Here is a 19,132-nt window from a genome sequence, read left to right as displayed (position 1 = left end):
TGACTTTTACATTAGATCCTGCAGATATCCCTTCTACATAGGTCAGAGTCACTATAATGGAGTTCCACAAGTGAGGAGCCATAAATGGGTAAAGATCATAGCAGTAGACAAATTAACACAAGCCATATAAGCCTGGGTTGCTTTATTTTGGTTTCCTAATTTTTATTTGTGAAACACAATCATTCAGAAGTAAAAATTACCACTTAGTAAATAACAATCATAGATTGAGTGTCACAGGAGATACTATCCTAGATAAGAAAACCCGAAGCCTGGAGGTTAAGAATTTGAACAAGACCAAAACATGACAAGGAGCAGAATCCAAGTCTTTGGTAGGAGATTCTGACTTTCTAATTACTTTAGTGCACAGATATTTTGACACCATTTTTAACTGTTCAGTAACTTCTTCCCTGTGAGTGGAAAAGAGGGGATTGATTCTGGGTTGCTATGTTACTAAAAATAGCAGGATTTTAAGCACATACTCCTAGAACTATGGTCTCTCTGCAAGAGGCAAAGCCCCCTCCCCCCATGCAAATGTTTTGTGTCCATCCAAATGTACTTAAGAGATTCGTTAAAGATAAAACAGAAATCTACCTTTTGTGATTAAAACTCTAATTTAAAAGCTTCAATAGTCTCTCATGGCAATATGTAAATATGACTATAAATCAGGAAATTCTTACCTTTGGAGGCTTGAAGGGGTATTCTGGTGTAAAAGTGATATCAAGGAAGAATACACCACCCTCATACACGGATCCTGGAGGCCCCAGAATGGTTGATCTCCATTCATAGATGTTATCACCTTTGGGACCAGCACTGTGAAGTAATACATCAAAAGGTAAGCAGATGGTGACACCATCCAAGTTTTTATAGGGCATTAAAAAAAAGGAAAAAAGATCTCTTCTCTTCCTTTTTGTTTAATGTATGGATTCTCTCCACAAAACAGAAGTGTCTTTCAGACTCAATCTGATTCTGGACTGCAACAAATCCATCAGCCTGAAGTCAAGTAAACTGAATAATAAAGAAGGTTTAAACCACTCTAAGCCTACTTAAGCTGTGAATAAGCAAGAAATTCAATTCTCAAACCTCTCCTCGATCATAAGAAAATGTAAATATTCAGTGGTTTTGCTCACAACTATTCATTTCGGATGACCATTTTAAGCAAAGTTTCATTTCTGACTCACTGCCTCGGTTTCTTGTTCCTTCTTCTATTTCCATAATCTTATCCTAAAAGGAGTCCAGTAGATTACAGTACTTTTTACATTGTAAACCATGTTGGGTGGGAGGAGCACAAGCATGACAGAGCATCCAATGGCAAGTTACTCAATTTGCCTTTCAATGTATAAAATTCTATAATCGGGTTCTCTAAAAATTAGAGTTGGGATGTTAATTTATCCCTTTCCCTGTTAAGTCACTTTTATATTTAGTTATACCATAATACCCTTCCAAAGCACTGTGTTAGCTTGTAGAGTGTTCTGTATCCAAGTACAATAATAAACAAAAACAGAAAAATATTTACCCTCCAATTCCAAGACTGATGAAGAACTTATAACCTGCCCAAAACAAGTAAATGTGGGTAGGACTCTGGTATCGAGGAGAGAGGAAAAGATACTAATTTTAGGTACTAATTTTAAAAAAAGTCTTCCCAGAGCATGGACATGACAGTATTCAACTGGTTAACTTACACGTTTTAGCTCCAATTTCTCAAACCTAGCTACTAACAGTTGCTTCAAGGATAATGATGTGTGTCAGCCAAACAACAGAAAGGTCTTTACTTGGAAAGACTTGTATATCCCAGTGAATACACAGGATAATTTCTACAGAGCAGGCAAACTGCTATTTTAAATGAATGGATGGTATGAACTGGATTCATTCACTCATTCTTATTGAATGCACATGTAGGCCAAGTTAAATGGCAGAGATTTCAATAATGAACAAGACAAAAACTCCTTGTCTCCAAGACGCCCTCTGCTAACTGGCTAGAGATGAGATTCATTCAATTCCTTCATTTAAGAGAAAGATGAGAGGGGCGCCTGGGTGGCTCAGTCGTTAAGCGTCTGCCTTCGGCTCAGGTCATGATCCCTGGGTCCTGGGATCGAGCCCCGCATCGAGCCCCGCACCGGGCTCCCTGCTCGGCGGGAGGCCTGCTTCTCCCTCTCCCACTCCCTCTGCTTGTGTTCCTGCTCTCACTCTGTCAAATAAATAAAATCTTTTAAAAAAAAAATGAGAAAGATTAGAGGAAGAGGAAGGAAAAGGAAAAAAAAAGATACCTGCCTGTGGCCCTATACTTTCCACAAACCCACCACAGATTTTTTTATTTCAGAATGAGTTGACAAAAGAAAACCAGAAAGAAACAGAAGTTGGGGAAGAAAACATGATGTGGCAAAAAAGGAGAGAAAAAATACAGATAGAAGAACATGGGCTAATGGGAAGAGTAGGCCCAAACTGGCCAGGAGGCACAGAGCTTGGACACTGACTTGAGCACTTAACTAGCTATGTGACCTTGAGCAAGTCACTAAACCTAAACCACAAATTCTCAGGAATGTTTTGATAATTAAAATGGTTGGGGGGGGGGGAATCTAGAAAAACAGACCCACAGTAGTCTCACTATATGGTAGTATCACAGTTGTTATGAATTATTCCTACTGATTCAAATAGTATGGTCCTTTAATATCCTTGTGATTGGTATTCTCAACTATTCAAAAACTTGTTTTGCAGTGGATATATATGGAAAGAGATTATTTAACATGGTCTCTAATATGAAGTCCTGGGGTTTTTTTGTTGTTTTGTTTTGTTTTAAGATCACTTCCTACTTTTACATATCATCTGACCATAATTTTCACAAGGTGGGATGTAGGGAGAACTTTTAAATCAGCCCTCTACTTCTAGGAACATGCGGTAACCTCTAGTGAAAGGATACTATCCTGATTACAGCTTCATGTCCTGAGGTTAAAACTGGTCTTTGGTCATCTGGTCTGCCTACATATTTGCATCCAGTGTATGTTCTTGGGCAAAAAGTCTATAGACACTGGCATTACAGCTAAGACACCTGTTTACCAGACTACAGTTAACTGAAAAGTGGACTAATGAGGTGAAGACACCACTGGTATAGAGGTTGCAGATAACGGATGAACTATCCTATTTAATCTAGTTAATGATATCTAAGGCTTAAAGGCTAAAAGGCAAAGACAATCATCTGCTGTAAACCTCTCTTTTTACAGAGGAGGAACCCAGGCCTGAAGGAGAAGCCAGGCCATCTAAAACCCAGTAATGGCAGCATTCCATACAGGTTTCCTCAGTCAGCTTGGTAATGCTAAGAAAGAGACCCAGAAAAAACTTACAGTAAAGTCAGTCTTACCCTAGAGGCGACATGTTGACATGGGCCCAATTCTGCTGGCCTCTTAGTACAGAAAAAAGAACAAAGATTTAACAATAGAGCACTATAAGCAGCTTTTATGGATTGTACAGAAAACTGTAATTTCCAAACTTCACTGTTCCTCAACATAACCTATGGAACTTTCAAGATTCCTGACCCCTCCTCCTCCTAGGCCTACTGAATTTCCAATATTCGGAAGGGACCTAAGAATCTATGTGATCTTTAAACAGGTATTGGTTGCTTTTGGGAATCCCTGGTACAGGTTACTGGAGGACAACCAGTTTAGAACATAAGCTTTAACATTACAGCTTATCACCTATGATATAACTGGATATTCAAATCAAGGTGGCTACTTGTGTGTAATCAGCTTTCAGTTTAGGTATAAACTTTTCAGAAAGTTCAGATAAAAAACAGAGGAATCAAATATGCAACATAAACATAAAAAAAATACCATGCTTCTGTCAAACTTTGAAAATGCAGAATAAAGGTGGGTTATATTAAGAAAAATAATACTAAGTGAAATATCAAATGCAGTTGAAATCCTAAAGCATGCAACAGGAGCCCTGTTAAAAACTGAACAGCATGGATACCTACTCTGTAGATCCTCAACCGGGGGACTTGGGAGTTACAGGGAAGGATCTGAGAACCCACTGGAAGGACCAAGCATTGCTGCTTGAATAAAAACTTTACTCACTTTAAAAGCTGTTACTGGAGAAATTCATGTAACATTTTGTCATGTGCATTTTATTAATCATAGAATGAAACAAAAATTACGGTCCTGCAAATCTTTTGCCTTTTTTCTTCTTCCAGGTTCTCACTGTAAAGTTAGGATCTACTGATCTAGAAGGTGGGTAGAGAGACCTATGGGGGGGGGGGAGTGGTGCGGGCCCAAATTTACAACTCTCAGAAGGCCACTGTGAAGGGGAACCAGGAACAAGAGAGTCTTTACCGGCGACACTACGGTGAAGGTCTGTTCCAGCACCCCACCCTCTTTTCCATAAATGACTGACTAGGTTTACCCTCGGGTCAGCATATTCCTTTACCAGCCTTCTGTCCCCACCCTTTAAGATACCTTTTAGTTCCACAATAAGAAACAGAACTTAAGTTTCAAACACTTATGGAAATGTACTTTAGAATGGCATGTGATTTAAATTAGTAATTAATTTAAGTGATTAGAAAGTATGGGAGATGGAGGAGTTTAAATTAAGGGAATATGGGAACAAGAAAAATACATGTCCCTGTTTGAAGATGTTGCAACATAACTGTGATTAGAATCTTGGCATGAGGCTGAGACTGAGAAGGTGGAAGGAGACCATGCCTTTGCCTTTCAGATTTTGTTAGAGACTTAAAACACCTCTCAAAATAAATGTATAATAAATACACATAACTCTTACAGAACTCTTACACAAGTCAAAAAGGAAAAAAAATTCTGCCCTTGATTCAGTCTTTTTTCCTTCTAGTCAAAATAAATACAGCTGTGGCAAACATTTTAAGAAAAATAACAGTCAAGGGCACCGAGCTGGCTCAGTTGGTAGAGCATATGACTTTTTTAAAGATTTTATTTATTTGAAAGAGCATGAGAGAGCATGAGAGGGGGGAGGGTCCCAGGCAGAAGCAGACACCCCGCTGAGCAGGGAGCTGGACATGGGACTCGATCCCATGACTCCAGGATCATGACCCAAGCCGAAGGCAGTCACCCAACCGACTGAGCCACCCAGGCACCTGAGCATGTAACTCTTGGCCTTGGGGTTTTGAGTACAAGCTCCACACTGGGCATAGAGCTTACCTTAAAAAAAAAAAAAAAAAAAAGAAAGGAAAAGAGTCATTTCTACTTTTGACACAGTATTTTCTTCTGTAATGGTTTCTGACTTCAGAGAGATACATTGACATTAGCAACAGGGACTGTCATGAACCACAACATTCTTCTGAAGGGAAGTCTGCCTGTTGACTGATCAGCACCAAACTCAATGACAAGGACTCTTCCTCCACCAGCCTTTCCCTTACTGCTCGAAACCCATGTTTCCTCCAGTAACCACGGGACAAGGCAGCTACACATCATACTTCTTATGCCTTATTAATACTATATTGATAATTAAATAGAATTTGAACAGTATAAAATATAATCAACACAGTCATTTAAGGTATAATCTTAAATAAAACCAATTAGAAAAACTGTCATTAGAGCGGTCTTATTATAGAATTTCATGGGCTCTCTGGATTGACTTGAAAAAAAAAATTTTTTTAAAGATTTTATTTATTTGAGAGAGAATGAGAGAGAGAGAGCACATGGGGGGGAGGGTCAGAGGGAGAAGCAGACTTCCTGCTGAGCAGGGAGCCCGATGTGGGACTTGATCATGGACCTGAGCCAAAAGCAGTTGCTTAACCAACTGGGCCACCCAGGTGCCCCTGACTTGAAAATTTCTACGATAATTACATAAGTTAATGTTTAAGCTTCATTTTGTTTTAAAATCATGTTTTTGTAAGTCCTCCCCCACTCCCATACTCAATACTAACTTATTGTAGACTACTGTTCTTCCATTTCAACAGCAACCAAAGATGCATTTCAATTTTTAAAGAACATCCTGGAAGCAAGGTGAAATTATACTCAGTGTTTTTAATTTTTTTAAAGATTTTATTTATTTGACAGAGACAGACACAGCGAGAGAGGGAACACAAGCGGGGGAGTGGGAGAGGGAGAAGCAGGCTTCCCGCCGAGCAGGGAGACCGATGTGGGTCTTGAGACCCTGGGGTCATGACCTGAGCCGAAGGCAGACACTTAACAACTGAGCCACCCAGGCACCCTATACTCAGTGTTTTTAAAGATTATATTTCTATCTGATCAATTTTTAACACTTTTATTGGGAGAGATGACCCTTGCATACAAACACAGAAACCCTAATTCAGGTATTATTTTAGGCATAACTCTAAAAAGCTTAGGTATGTGGCCTCATATCCTAGGAAAAAAAGTTGAGGGCAAAGGCTGGGAAGATGGAAAAAAACATGCTACAGACAAGCATATGGATAGCAACAGCACAAAGTAAGTGAAAAATGGGGCAAGTTAGCAAATGTGCCAGCATATTTCAAAAAAGGGTAGAGGCTCATGATCGACTGAGTTAAAAGCTCATTCTACCCACCTAAAAATCCCAAGTAATCTCTCAAATCAGTTGCTTATACAAAATGTATTATGTGGGGCGCCTGGGTGGCTCAGTCGTTAAGCGTCTGCCTTCGGCTCGGGTCATGATCCCAGGGTCCTGGGATCGAGCTCCGCATCAGTCTCCCTTCTTGGCGGGAAGACTGCTTCTCCCTCTCCCACTCCCCCTGCTTGTGTTCCTTCTCTTGCTGTGTCTCTGTCAAATAAAATCTTTAAAAAAACAAAACAAAACAAAATGTATTATGTCACACAATCCTCCAAACTCCCACATTCTCACTGCTTTAGAGCAGTTCTCAATAAAGGGTGGTTTTGCCCCCCAGGTGACATTTGGCAATGTCTGGAGATATTTTGGGATGTCACAACTAGGAGGGAGCTGTCACCTAGTGGGTAGAGGCCAGGGGTGCTGCTAAACATTCTCCAATGCACCAGGCACCAGATAGCGCCCTACAACAAAAGAATTCTCTCAAGGGCCGCCTGGGTGGCTCAGTCGTTAAGTGTCTGCCTTTGGCTCAGGTCGTGATCCCGGGGTGCTGAAATCAAGCACTGCATCAGGCTCCCTGCTCAGTGGGAGTCTGCTTCTCCCTCTACCTGCTGCTCCCCCTGCTTGTGCTTTCTCTCTCTGTCAAATAATAAATAAAATCTTAAAAAAAAAAAATTCTCAACCCAAAATGTCAATAGTGCCAAGGCTGAAAATCCTGCTTAGAGAAATGTGCTCAAGGTTGAGCTAATAAAGGTAAGAGCTTCACAGTTTGAATCCCTGTTGTCAGACTCTAGTGCCCTTCCTCATCTTTGTTTTACTGCTGTGCGTGGTACAGAAAAAAAAACATTCAATATCCAGGGTTGTTATTAAAAGTTAGATTGGCGTGTGCCCTAAAGGTTCTATAGACCCCTGATACTCAAAATGTGGTCTCTGGACAAAGCAACATCAGCATCGTCTGGGAGTTTGCAGACTTTGACTCCACCCCACACCTAATGCATCAGAATTTGCACATTAAAAGTTTGAGAATCTTCCTGCTCTCGCTCTCTCTGTGTCAAATAAATAAAAGCTTTAAAAAATAAAAAGTTTGAGAACCTAGCTACAGGGGACATTAAGTGGCAAATAAATGCCAACTCTACCTTCTAATCATCTAGGCTTAATTTTACCATTTATATTCTCTAGCTCTCTCCTTCACTACCTATAATTCTCTGCAGTAAGTATCAACCCTGGTAATGCTTACTAAATACCATATAGAGAACTTAGAAAATGCTTTTATAGGAAGAGACCCACAATCAAATCTATATTCCCTACAACCCACTACTCAAAATCCATTCTTAATTTACTCTTCTTTTGCTAAGACATTCAAAGAGGACAGAGTAGTATAAATGCAGCAATCCACCAGAGGGTATTCTCATCTCCCAATAGACATACTCTCCAGGGAATGAAAGCTGCCTTCTCCATGACATCTACATAGCACATGCAGAGGAATTTTATAAAAAATAAAAACAAAAAGCTTCTTATCCTCACCTTCCCTTCATGAAACAGTTGCCATTTGTAACCTAGAAGTGAGTGGCAGAAGAACTTGAAAAATCAGAAAACCTCAGTAAGGTGACTAACACACTAGTGGCTTGGTGAGGTGACATTGCTATTAAAAAGTGGGTTGGTCACTTTCTAATAACTAAGAGAGGCCTCCTCCTCCAAGGTGGTACTGCTGGGGATGTACCATCCAGGTTATCATTCCGTGGGCAGAACTTACAGTTCAAAGGCCAACCTAAAGGACTCCTACATAAGAATTCACATCAGTGGTATCCAGCATATCTAAGCAGTTGCACTGGAACGAAGTGGGCCCAAATAGGGGGTTACAGTTTCCTACACATGGGAAGAAAACGGACTCAGACACTTAAGATCCAGAACAATATGATCCATGTCCACTAACAATGGTGTTGCCATGGAGCCCCCAAAATTGTATCATAAACATTGAGGAAATGGTGCCTTTCCTCCAGCAGAAAGGGGATAAACCTTCAAAGGAATTTGATACAACTTTTCATGAAGCACAAGGCTGATTTTTAGGCCCATGGAAACTGTAGAGTTCATTTTTGGGAAATCTGTTCCAAACCAGAAAGTGAACAGATTGGTACGTATTTATACACACCGCTACAGCCATGTGGATTTAACAATCTCTCTTAGATCAGATTTTAAGTCTCTAGAGAATAGTAATTTTCCACACATACTACAGGGCTTAGTATAGTAGTAATTAACAATATTTAATTAGCTGGCAAAATATGTACCACTGTTCAGAATTACATGACAATGTTTCCAAATTAGGTGAAATAACAAAACACCACAAAGGCTCAATCTTGCTCAGCTAGCCATTCAATTGTAGTTTTACCTTATATGTTGTTGCTTTAGAAAACAATCCAGCCCTTCTGGAAATCTACACTCCAATCTTGAAAAAAGAAAATCAGATGCACACAGAGTAAGGACACAATTTTAAAAAGAAAACTAGTTTCATGATAATTTGAAAGAGACAACAGTCGGGATAGTGAAACGAGCAGATCTAAAACACTGTGGACATCACTGGGTCCTTACCACCAGGGAGGGATGGCCCAGTAATGACAGTGTTTAGTAAACTGAACTAAAAATCACGCTTTAGGGGTACCTGGGTGGCTCAGTCGGTTAAGCGTCTGCCTTTAGCTGAGGTTCTGATCCCCAGGGTCCTGGGATTGAGTCCCACATCGGGGTCCCTGCTCAGTGGGGAGTTTGCTTCTCCCTCTCCCCCTGCTCGTGCTTGCTCTCTCTCAAATAAATAAAATCTTAAAAATTTAAAATGAACATCACGCTGTAACTTCTGGACTACCGACATACGAGTGGAGTTTAAAGGTACCAAGCAAGTGAAATGCAAACTAGTCAAATGTCAAGGGCCTAAAAGGAATTGGGGTGGGGAATGGCGGAGAATGGCACATAGGAACGTTTAGAGAGAATTAAATAAAAGATCGGTACCTCTTGTGTCTCAAAAAACCTTTTTTTCTATACAAGGTTAAACAGGTAGGTGTTCAGGATAAAGGTAGATCAGACAATAGCTCTTTTCTGCAGAACTGTACAAGCTTAAGAACAACTCTAATTTGCTTTTTCCCCCCGAGAAGATAGAAAAACGGTCAGAACAGAATCAAGTTCCCTCTACTGCCACTAAAATAATCCAGAGCAGGATATCTGCCTTACAGTCAAGTGGTTGAGTCCTGATTTTTTAGTTGCATTGCTTATATTAGCGTATACAACACTGTTATCTAAGTGAGTAAATAGAAATCAATTATCAGTCTCTGGTTCTTAACAGTAATCAGTTCACAGGGCCCACAAAAGCACAACCAACTCTTCTATTGGGATGATAACTGTGCTGTGGGTAAGTGAGAGTAATGGAGGAAAGCAGAATCTCTTCTTTAAACTTTTGGAGGGGATATGGTACAGTTGTTAACACTCGTACCCTCCACACATTTAATGCAGATCCTCAAAAGCAACAGTGTTGCAAGGAAAGCTATTTAAGGGATACCAAAATTCTCAAAAAGGAACTTACCAGGTTTTACTCAATTCTAGGATTCTACGGTGTATCTTTTGACTAGGAAATGACCACAGTTAAAAGTTTCCCATTCACTCACACTCAACTGCACGGCCTCCACAAGGAACTGCTGCCAATCTCATACTGCAGGTGAAGTAGGCAGGGGGTGGCATGGTAAGGGAAATGTGGGAAAAAGTGTAAATGCACAAAAAACAGGTTCAACATCTTGCCACAGAGCAGAGAAAATTGCACTATCTTGCTGCAGTGATTTTTTTTGGGGGGGGGAGTCATTTATCACGTGGTATGAACACTCAATTTTATTCTCTGGTAAAGCTTTTTTAAATTAAAATAATTTTAAATTTTTTACTGTCTGTTTTGCTCTTAAAAGCGTTCCAATTAGAATGTTACATTTATGAGGGCATCTCAAAACACCCTTCTATACCACCCAATCAGCCTGGAACTGCCCTGACAGTCTCTTAATTGTAGCAATTTTACTGATTTTTTGTCCTCAACCCGCATCCTCTTTCCAGGGATTTGGGTAAACACCCAAGCAGGTGTCTCTCATCCTAGGTCCAGATCCCTACAACATCCCTCAGTACAGAACTCACGTGAATTCTTAAAAAAAAAAAAAAAAAGAAAAAAGATGTTCTGAGCTAAAGCTGGCATTCACATCTGGGAAAGGCTAGATCAGCACTTCTCCGAAGACCCTTTCAGCAAGCCCACAGGTCAAAACTATTTTCACAATTCTAAACAGTATTTGCCTTTTTTTTTTTTTTTTAAAGATTTCATTCATTCATTTGACAGAGAGAGACACAGCGAGAGAGGAAACACAAGCAGGGGGAATGGGAGAGGGAGAAGCAGGCCTCCCGCCAAGCAGGGAGCCCGATGCGGGGCTCGATCCCAGGACCCTGGGATCACGACCTGAGCCGAAGGCAGACGCTCAACGACTGAGCCACCCAGGTGCCCCAGTATTTGCCTTTTTAATTCTCATTCTCTCACATTTGTACTGTGAAGTTTTCCTGAGACTACACGAGGTGTGACATGACAACAGACTGAATGCAGAAGCAAATAAAAAATCCAGTTGTCTTAAGTCAGACATTAAAGCAATTTGCATATATGTAAAACAGTGTCACTCTTCTAAGTGTTTTAGCTTTGGAAAATGTTATTTTCATTAGAAATGTAAGCATGTTTTATTTTAAAATGAATGGTAAATATTTTTAATGTTTCAGCTTTAATCTCGAATACAGTAAAAATCCATAATAATGAGCCATATAAACAAAAGCTCTTTGGGGCCCATAATTTTTAAGAGTACATACTGGGGTCCTAAAACAAAAAAGGTTTGAGAAAGGCTAGGTAGATTACTTTAATATCAGCATAACTGGGCAACAATTTTAAAAAGTATTTTACTCCCATCTGATATTAAAAAAAAAATGTTTTAAGCAGGAACTAGAAGCTGTTTGTCTCTCTGCACCTCGGAAACCCTAAAGTCCATGTAAGAAGTGTGACTACCCTAAAGCCTACCTACTGGAGAGACCATGTGGAAAGACCAAATATAAGGGATGAATGAGAAGCCCCAGGTGTTCCAGCCCTTAGCCATTTGAGTTTTCTTGGCCCAGGCACCAGACATGGTGAGTGAGGAAGCCTTCAGATAGTTCCAGCCGCCCCAGCCAGCCCCCAGATAGACCAGAGTTTGATAAATGGTGGTTGCTGCTTTACACACCACATAGTTTAGGTTGTTCTGTGAACACTCCCCAGGAACAACCCTCAACCAATAGCTGATGGTGGAATGGGACAATTCTGAGGTAAATGCTTTATCCAATACCCCCCGAGTTCCCTTTGGCAACCTTCACTGTGGGAGCTGGTACTGACAGTCCTTCCTACCCTGTCTTCCTTCCCACCTCTAACCTTTGTTCCTTACACCACTAAAAAACTACTTGTATTAGAATTCTCATCTTAAGACTCTCTTTCTGGGGAAAGCAAAGCTGAGACACCACTGAAGTTGGACACACACAAAGGAAAAGATGAACAGATATGATTACATAAAAACTGAAAATCTGTAAGAGCAAGATTAGAAAAGGGTGGAGGGAAGAGAACTGCAGTACATGATTAAGGGCTAATTTCTTGACTATGAAAAAAACTTGAAATATACTAACTGCAATGGATAAAGGACTCGGGCTTTTCTCAAAAGAAACTCATATGGCCAATAAGTTCTCAATCTTACTTAGACTCAAAGAAATGCAAATTAAACACGAAGCACATTTACCTATCAGACTGGCAAACATTTAAAGATTTTATTTATTTACATGACAGACAGCAGGAGAGCACAAGCAGGGGCTCTATCCAAGGACCTTGAGGATCATGACCTGAGCTGAAGGCAGACACTTTAAAACTGACTGAGCCACCCAGGCGCCCCAAGACTGGCAAACATTTAAAAGACTGGAAATCTGTGTTAACTGATGAAATAGGTATTCTTTTCCATTGCTGGTGGGAGAGTAAATTAGTAATCATAGACTGTGATTAAGTATAATCAAATATAAATCCAGTACACTCTTTGACAGAAATTCTGCGTCTCGGAGCTTACCCTCAAGAAATAATGGACACACGCACATGGCTATAGTATCAGGATATTTACAAGAACCTTACGTATGATGAAACAAGTTTGGAATGAACTATCAATAGGAGATAGGTTAAACTGTGGTACAACCAACCATACAGCAGTATCCTATGCAGCTCTTAAATGACATGAGGTATACATACTCAACAGGGTTTTTAAAAATCCACTATGTAATGTGAAGTGAAAAGGCAGATTTCACAACAGTATGCAAAAAATCTCATTTTCATTATAAAACATACAATATAACCAAACTATTGATCATGGTTATAGCTGCAGGATGAGATGCAGGGGATTTATTTTATAACAACAATGTATTTCCATTCTTAAGAATGTAACAAAGGGTAGAAGAAATGGAATCAAATTCACCTAGTAATAAAGTCAACTAAGAGAGAAAGAAAGTAACTGTGGTTACCCTGGTAAGGAGGGTTTCTGACTGGAAAACCAGGCTTGCTTTTATTTATTTTTTTAAAAAAACTTTTTTTTGGTAAAGATTTTATTTACTTATTTCAGAGAGAGAGGAGAGAGAGCATGCAAGCATGAGCAGGGGAAGGGGGAGGGGCAGAGGGAGAAGCAGACTCCCCGCTGAGCAAGGAGCCTGATGCGGGACTCGATCCCAGAACCCTGGGATCATGACCTGAGCCAAAGGCAGACACCCAACCAACTGAGCCACCCAGGTGCCCCATGGAAAGCCAGGCTTTTAAACTTGAGGGGATGCAGGATATTCAATCTAGGCAATTTAAGCCCAGTTTTCATAGGCTGTGGTTTAGAATAAAGTTGCTAAGGGTCTCGGAGGGGTGACTTTTGACAAGTTCACTCCTGCCTGTCAGGGCCCTAAATATGTTTTCAACAGTGACCCAGTGATTTACTGCATCTTTGGGTGAAGATCTAAAACAGTCATTCACAGAAAATGAATAATACTGCTCCCATCCCCAACTCAGAGCCCTGTGAAAGCCATCAGTAACTATTATGGGGTTAAGGTGTCCTGGGGTCCCATTAAAGGACAGATTTGGCCCTACTACTATAAAAGCTTCCACTGACAGTATTGCTCTTTCCTGCCATCTCCTCCCTGCTCTCTTCAATTCAGGCCCTCTCTCCTAACCTCTTCTTTCTACCATGCTCCAGATAGGGTGCTGAGAGACAGACTGAACCCAGGGTGAGACTGCAAACCCTCCAACAGTATAAAGCAAAGGAGCTCAAGTTTATACAACAACAGCACACAAATATTTTTCAAAACAAGGCAGAAGGATATGACAGCCTACTCAGCAGACACACCCACCAAATACCAATGGCTAGCTAAGATGATCTATCTGTTCAATGACTAAACAGTCGAGATATCTAATCGTCAATTTATCTAAGTTATTAAAACATGAAACATCTGAAGTGGGTGGATTTAACTGCGGGTAAATTGTGCCTTAAAAAGTAGATAAAGCAGAAAAATACCCTAACATTTGCAGAGAAATTTATCATTTTTAATCATTCTTTCATAAACTTTTTAACCTTTACCCAAATCTTTTGTATCAGGAGAGGTAACATCATTCCCATTTTATTATTTTTTATTTTTTTTAAAGATTTATTTGAGAGAAAAGAGCGAGCACAGAGGGAGAGGGAGAAGCAGACTCCCTCCTGAGCAGAGGGCCCAAAGCAGCCAAAGGCACTTAACTGACTGAGCCACCCAGGCACCCCTCGTTACTCCCATTTTAAAGATGGGGAAGCATTCAGAAGGTTAAGTGATGGGTCTGTACAAAATCCTAAAGCTAGGAAGTCACACTTCTGGTCAATACCACCCAGGCTTTCCTACAGTGATATTATTTTTCCAATACATCCATTAGGTTTCCAATAAAATTATCTGTCTTTGGACTCCCCACCAATTTTGTTTAATCACATTTACTACTCTGCCTTTCCTACCTTATTGTTTCATTTCTCTTTTACATTTGGATGGACGCTAGAGTTAGGAACAAGAAAACCTTGTGACCTGCTAAGAGGGGTTATTAAAACTTAAAAATTGATTCAGGTTTTTTTTTTTTGTAAGCAATGAATTAACTAAAAAATAAGTATATATCATACGGAGTACTACGTAGTGTGGAGGAGAGGGGATTTTAATAATAATATGACAACTCCAAAAACTGAGAACCCCCAGCTTAATGAAAACCAAAGATGGTTTTGGGAAACAAGCATCAGTTCAACTGAGTAATAGTCCAAATGTTATGCTCTTAAATTGCAAAAAGAATAAGCAACACAATTTTTTTAAAGAACTTTAACGGGGGGGGGGAGAGGCTAAAAAGGAGGTACAGAACATGACACCTACTTCCCCAGCTCAGAAGTCTGTTTGGTCCACTCCACTCCATTTCATTCCATTCTAGTCCACACTGGCACTGGGAGGTCCAGCAATCATTGGAATGAATGACCTGCACTGAAATGGAGGTTAACTCCTGCCTGAGGATACAGTATCACCCACTGCTCAATGCTCTGTGAAGCTGAGGCCTCTGCAACCTTTGTTCCCTCCCTCTCCATTGCAGGATCTACAGCTCAGAACCACCAGGAAATCACAGGGTCAGGAGGTGAGGAGAGCTATTTACTGCACTTGGAGAGTCACTGGCTTCTTTCTTGGCCCCAGCTGGCCAGGAGAGAAAGGCGAAGGCTGTTTATATTTGCAAAGGGCTGAGAGTGTGAATGAGGGAGGCTATGCCCTGTAGGTCAAATACAGGGCTATGTTCGGAGGGGAGAATCTGCTCTGGCCTCTTGTTCGCTGCTCAATGTCATCACCAAATCTCTGTCCTGCTGTCTACACATACTCTTCTAGCTGAGGAGCGGAGCAACTGCTTTAACAAAACTAGGTGCTGTGGCAGCTGCTAAAGAGACCCAAGCTGGAGCACCCACATGTGACATTTCACAGCCGCCCAAGTCTAACTTAAAGCTTACTCCTAGCACTGGTAAGCAGACACACACACATGACTTTCACCAGTGGCCACTGACCAGCTACCATTCTGGCTTGTAAATTAACACAGACGCAGTGCATATGCTACCTCATGTTCATATCAGGTGCTTCCTAAAAGGATTCTCATCATTTAATATTTAGTAACAGAGAAGTGCAAAGCATAACACCCCAACAGACAAGAGTCCTAACAAAAATGTCAGCTAGTAATTTCCAATTTTATATGAAAAACACTCGCAGAACTAACTGCTAAGGTATAGGCCTATTCAGGCTAAGTTTTATGGAAAAGGCCAAATGGCAAGAAAAGTTCTGACTAAAGGAGAGGAGGCAGCACCCGTTCCAAGCTGAAGGTGAGGAGCTCAGCTGAGAGGTACAAAATGTGGCTAACAGCCCACATATACAATTGGAAAATAAGGTTAAAGAAGAGAAGGACATGAAAAATGAAAAAAAGAGGGGAAATTTTAATCTTATTTCTTTCCCTCTTAAAAGGAAAAAAAAAAACCACCCTAATTTAAGTACTGGACCAGGAGGGGAAGACAACTATCTCAGAACACATAAAGATGACAGACTGAATACATGTACCACCTTTCCCAAACTCCGATAACATGACAGTAAAGATATTTTTTTAAAGGCATAAACCTATGAAGATGGGAAGAAAAGGAAGGAGATAATATTAACAGAAGTTTGGAAGCGAGGAGGCAAATGGGCAAGTGGTAAAGGACTCAACATACCCAAGAAGTTGAATCCTAAACTGGCTGTGAAGAAAGCCAAAAATCAAGCCCAGGTAGACTACCTAACCCTTCCTAAAGACTCAGGAATCTGTGGTGCCCAAGGAGGTTGAGAATAAGGCAGGGGAAGGTTCTAAAATAAGGATTGGTTAGAAGTGTGTCTAAGTGGTCCAATTCCAAGACCCTGTGTGACAGGTGGAATTTTAAGATTGGCAGCATGATGTCCTCCCCCCCGCCCCATACACTCTGATCTCCTCCACATGAGCATGGGCAGAAGCTCTGACTTGCTTCTCCCCAAGAGAATAAGGCAAAGTTGATAGGACACCGCTCCCTGGATCAGGTTATGTTTTCTATAAATTCTTAACGTTATATAAGATTCGGTCTTAGCTGACAAGAGAGAGACTATCTTACTAGCCTTGAAGGAGCAAGCTGCTATGATGTCAATTGCCCACAGAGAGGGCTAGAGAACTGCTGTGGCCTCTAGGAGCAACTGACTTCAGTCCTACAGCTGCAAGGAAGTAAACTATGTCACAACTACATAAGCTTGGAAGCAAACCCTGAGCGAGAGATGAACACACAGGCTAGCTGGTTCCTTGACTGTAGCCTAAAAGATCCTGAACAGAGGTCTAAGCTGTGCCCTGACTCCTGACCCATGTGAACTGTACATACTAAAATGTGTATATTGTTTTGAACTGCTAAAGTTTTGGTAGTTTGTTACACAGCAATAGAAATCCTGTCAGACTGGGGTTTATTTTCTGGAGAGGTTTAAAACTGAGGGTCTCTGAACCAGGGGACATTAATATGGATGAGGGCAGAGGTGCTGTACTGACAATGAGCTTATGTATGGCCAACAATAAGATCCCCAGTTTTCTTTCTCAGCTCCCAGAACAAAGCTTGGCCTTCACCCTCCAGACACTCTCCTTTGGGGGATGTGAACAGCCTAGAGGACAGACCTCAATAAAATTAAAGGCTCCCTAACCAAGTTAACAGATAACCAAGGAACATGATTCTTCTCTAAAATGGCAGAGATCAAAACAAACTAGAAGACAGCCAGTTAGAGAAAACAGAAATTACAAAGAAAATTTCAAAATAAATGGAATTACTAATATCCAGAGAGATAGAAGATACTGCACTGATGAAACAAGGATATGGCTAAAACAAAAAAGTATTCAGAAAAGACAAAGGAGGGTAGGGGTGGCATGGTGATAATGGGTGAGGGTAGTCAAAAGGTATAAACTTCCAGTTACAAGATAAAAAAGTTCTGGGGACATAATATATAGCATGGTGACTATAGTTAATACTGTGTCATATATTTGAAAGTTGCTATCAGAGAGTAGATCTTAGAAGTTCTCATAAGAAAAAAACAAATGATGTGAGGTGATGGATGTTAACTAAATTTACTGTGGTAAAGTCATCAAATCACTATGTTCTACACCCTAAACTAATACAATGATATAATTATATTTCAATAAAATGGGGGCAGGGAGAAAAGAAAGAGGAGCTTTTAGAAACTAAAAATGAAAGCAAACAAACATACTTCAACATAATAAAGGCCACATGTAACAAACCCACAGCTAACGTTACTCAATGGTGAAAAACTGAAAGCTTTCCCTCTAAGATCAGAACAAGAGGAAGACATCCACTCTCACCATTTTTATTCAAAATAGTACTAAAAGTCCTAGCCACAGAAGTCAGACAAGAAAAAGAAATAAAAGGCATCCAGTTGATAAGTAAAACTGTTGACTACTTGCAGATGACATGATCCTATATACAGAAAACCCTAAGGACTCCACCAAAAAACTATCAGAATAAATGAATTTAGTAAAGTTGCAGGATACAGAAATCTGTTGCATTTCTATACACTAATAATGAAGTAGCAGAAAAAGAACTTAAGAAAACAATCCCATTTACAATTGCACCAAAAATAATAAAATATCTAGGAATAAATTTAACCAAGGAGGTGAAAGGCCTATACTCTGAAAGACACTAATGAAACAAATTGAGGATGATACAAACAGAAAAACAAACCATGCCCCTGGATTGGAGGAATATTGTTAAAATGCCCATACTACCCAAAGCAATCTACAGATTCAATGTAATCCCTACCAAAATACCAAGAATATTTTTCACAGAACTAGAACAAACAATCCTAAAATTCGAATGGAACCACAAAAGACCGTGAACAGCCAAAGCAACTCTGAGAAAGAACAAAGCTGGAGGTATCTCAGTCCCAGATTTCAAACTATACTTCAAAGTTGTAGTAATAAAAACAATATGGTACAGGGACATAAACAGACATAGATCAATGGAACAAGAATAGAGAACCAGAAATAAACTCACAATTATATGGTGAATTAATCTACAACAAAGAAAGACTACACAATGGGGAAAGGACAGTCTCTGCAACAAGTGGTGTTGGGAAAACTGGACAGCTACATGCCAAAGAAAGAAACTAGACCACTTCCTTACACCATACACAAAAATAAAGTGGATTAAAGACTTAAATGTAAGATCAGAAACCATAAAACTCCTAAAAAGAAAACATAGGCCGTAATCTCTTGGACGTGGGCCTTAGCAATATTTTTCTCAACAGCTCTCCTCAGGCAAAGGAAACAAAAGCAAAAATAAAGCACTGAGACTACCCCAAAATACAAAGCTTCTACACAGGAAAGGAACTATCAAAAAATGAAAAGGCAGCCTACAGAATGAGAAGACATTTGCAAATGACTATCCACAGGGTTAATATCCAAAATACTTAAGAATTCATACAATTCAGCACCAAAAAAAGGTAATAATTTGATTTAAAAATG

The 19,132-nt window shown here is 40.1% G+C and overlaps 1 protein-coding gene across 2 annotated transcripts in view; it reads right to left on the bottom strand.

The window, feature by feature from the left end:
* Positions 1 to 19,132, bottom strand: part of UBE2E1 (ubiquitin conjugating enzyme E2 E1) — a 79,490-nt gene that overhangs the window by 2,420 nt on the left and 57,938 nt on the right. For both annotated transcript variants that reach the window (XM_025882985.2, XM_025882975.2), the window contains one exon: positions 678 to 810. In XM_025882985.2, coding sequence (XP_025738770.1) covers positions 678 to 810 — 133 coding nt within the window. The remainder of the gene's footprint in view (positions 1 to 677; positions 811 to 19,132) is intronic.

Source organism: Callorhinus ursinus, unplaced genomic scaffold, assembly GCF_003265705.2.
Source record: "Callorhinus ursinus isolate GAN/ISIS: 27379988/994484 unplaced genomic scaffold, GSC_fseal_2.0 scaffold1, whole genome shotgun sequence".
Taxonomy (NCBI): domain Eukaryota; kingdom Metazoa; phylum Chordata; class Mammalia; order Carnivora; family Otariidae; genus Callorhinus; species Callorhinus ursinus.
This window is presented reverse-complemented; position numbering and strand designations above follow the sequence as displayed.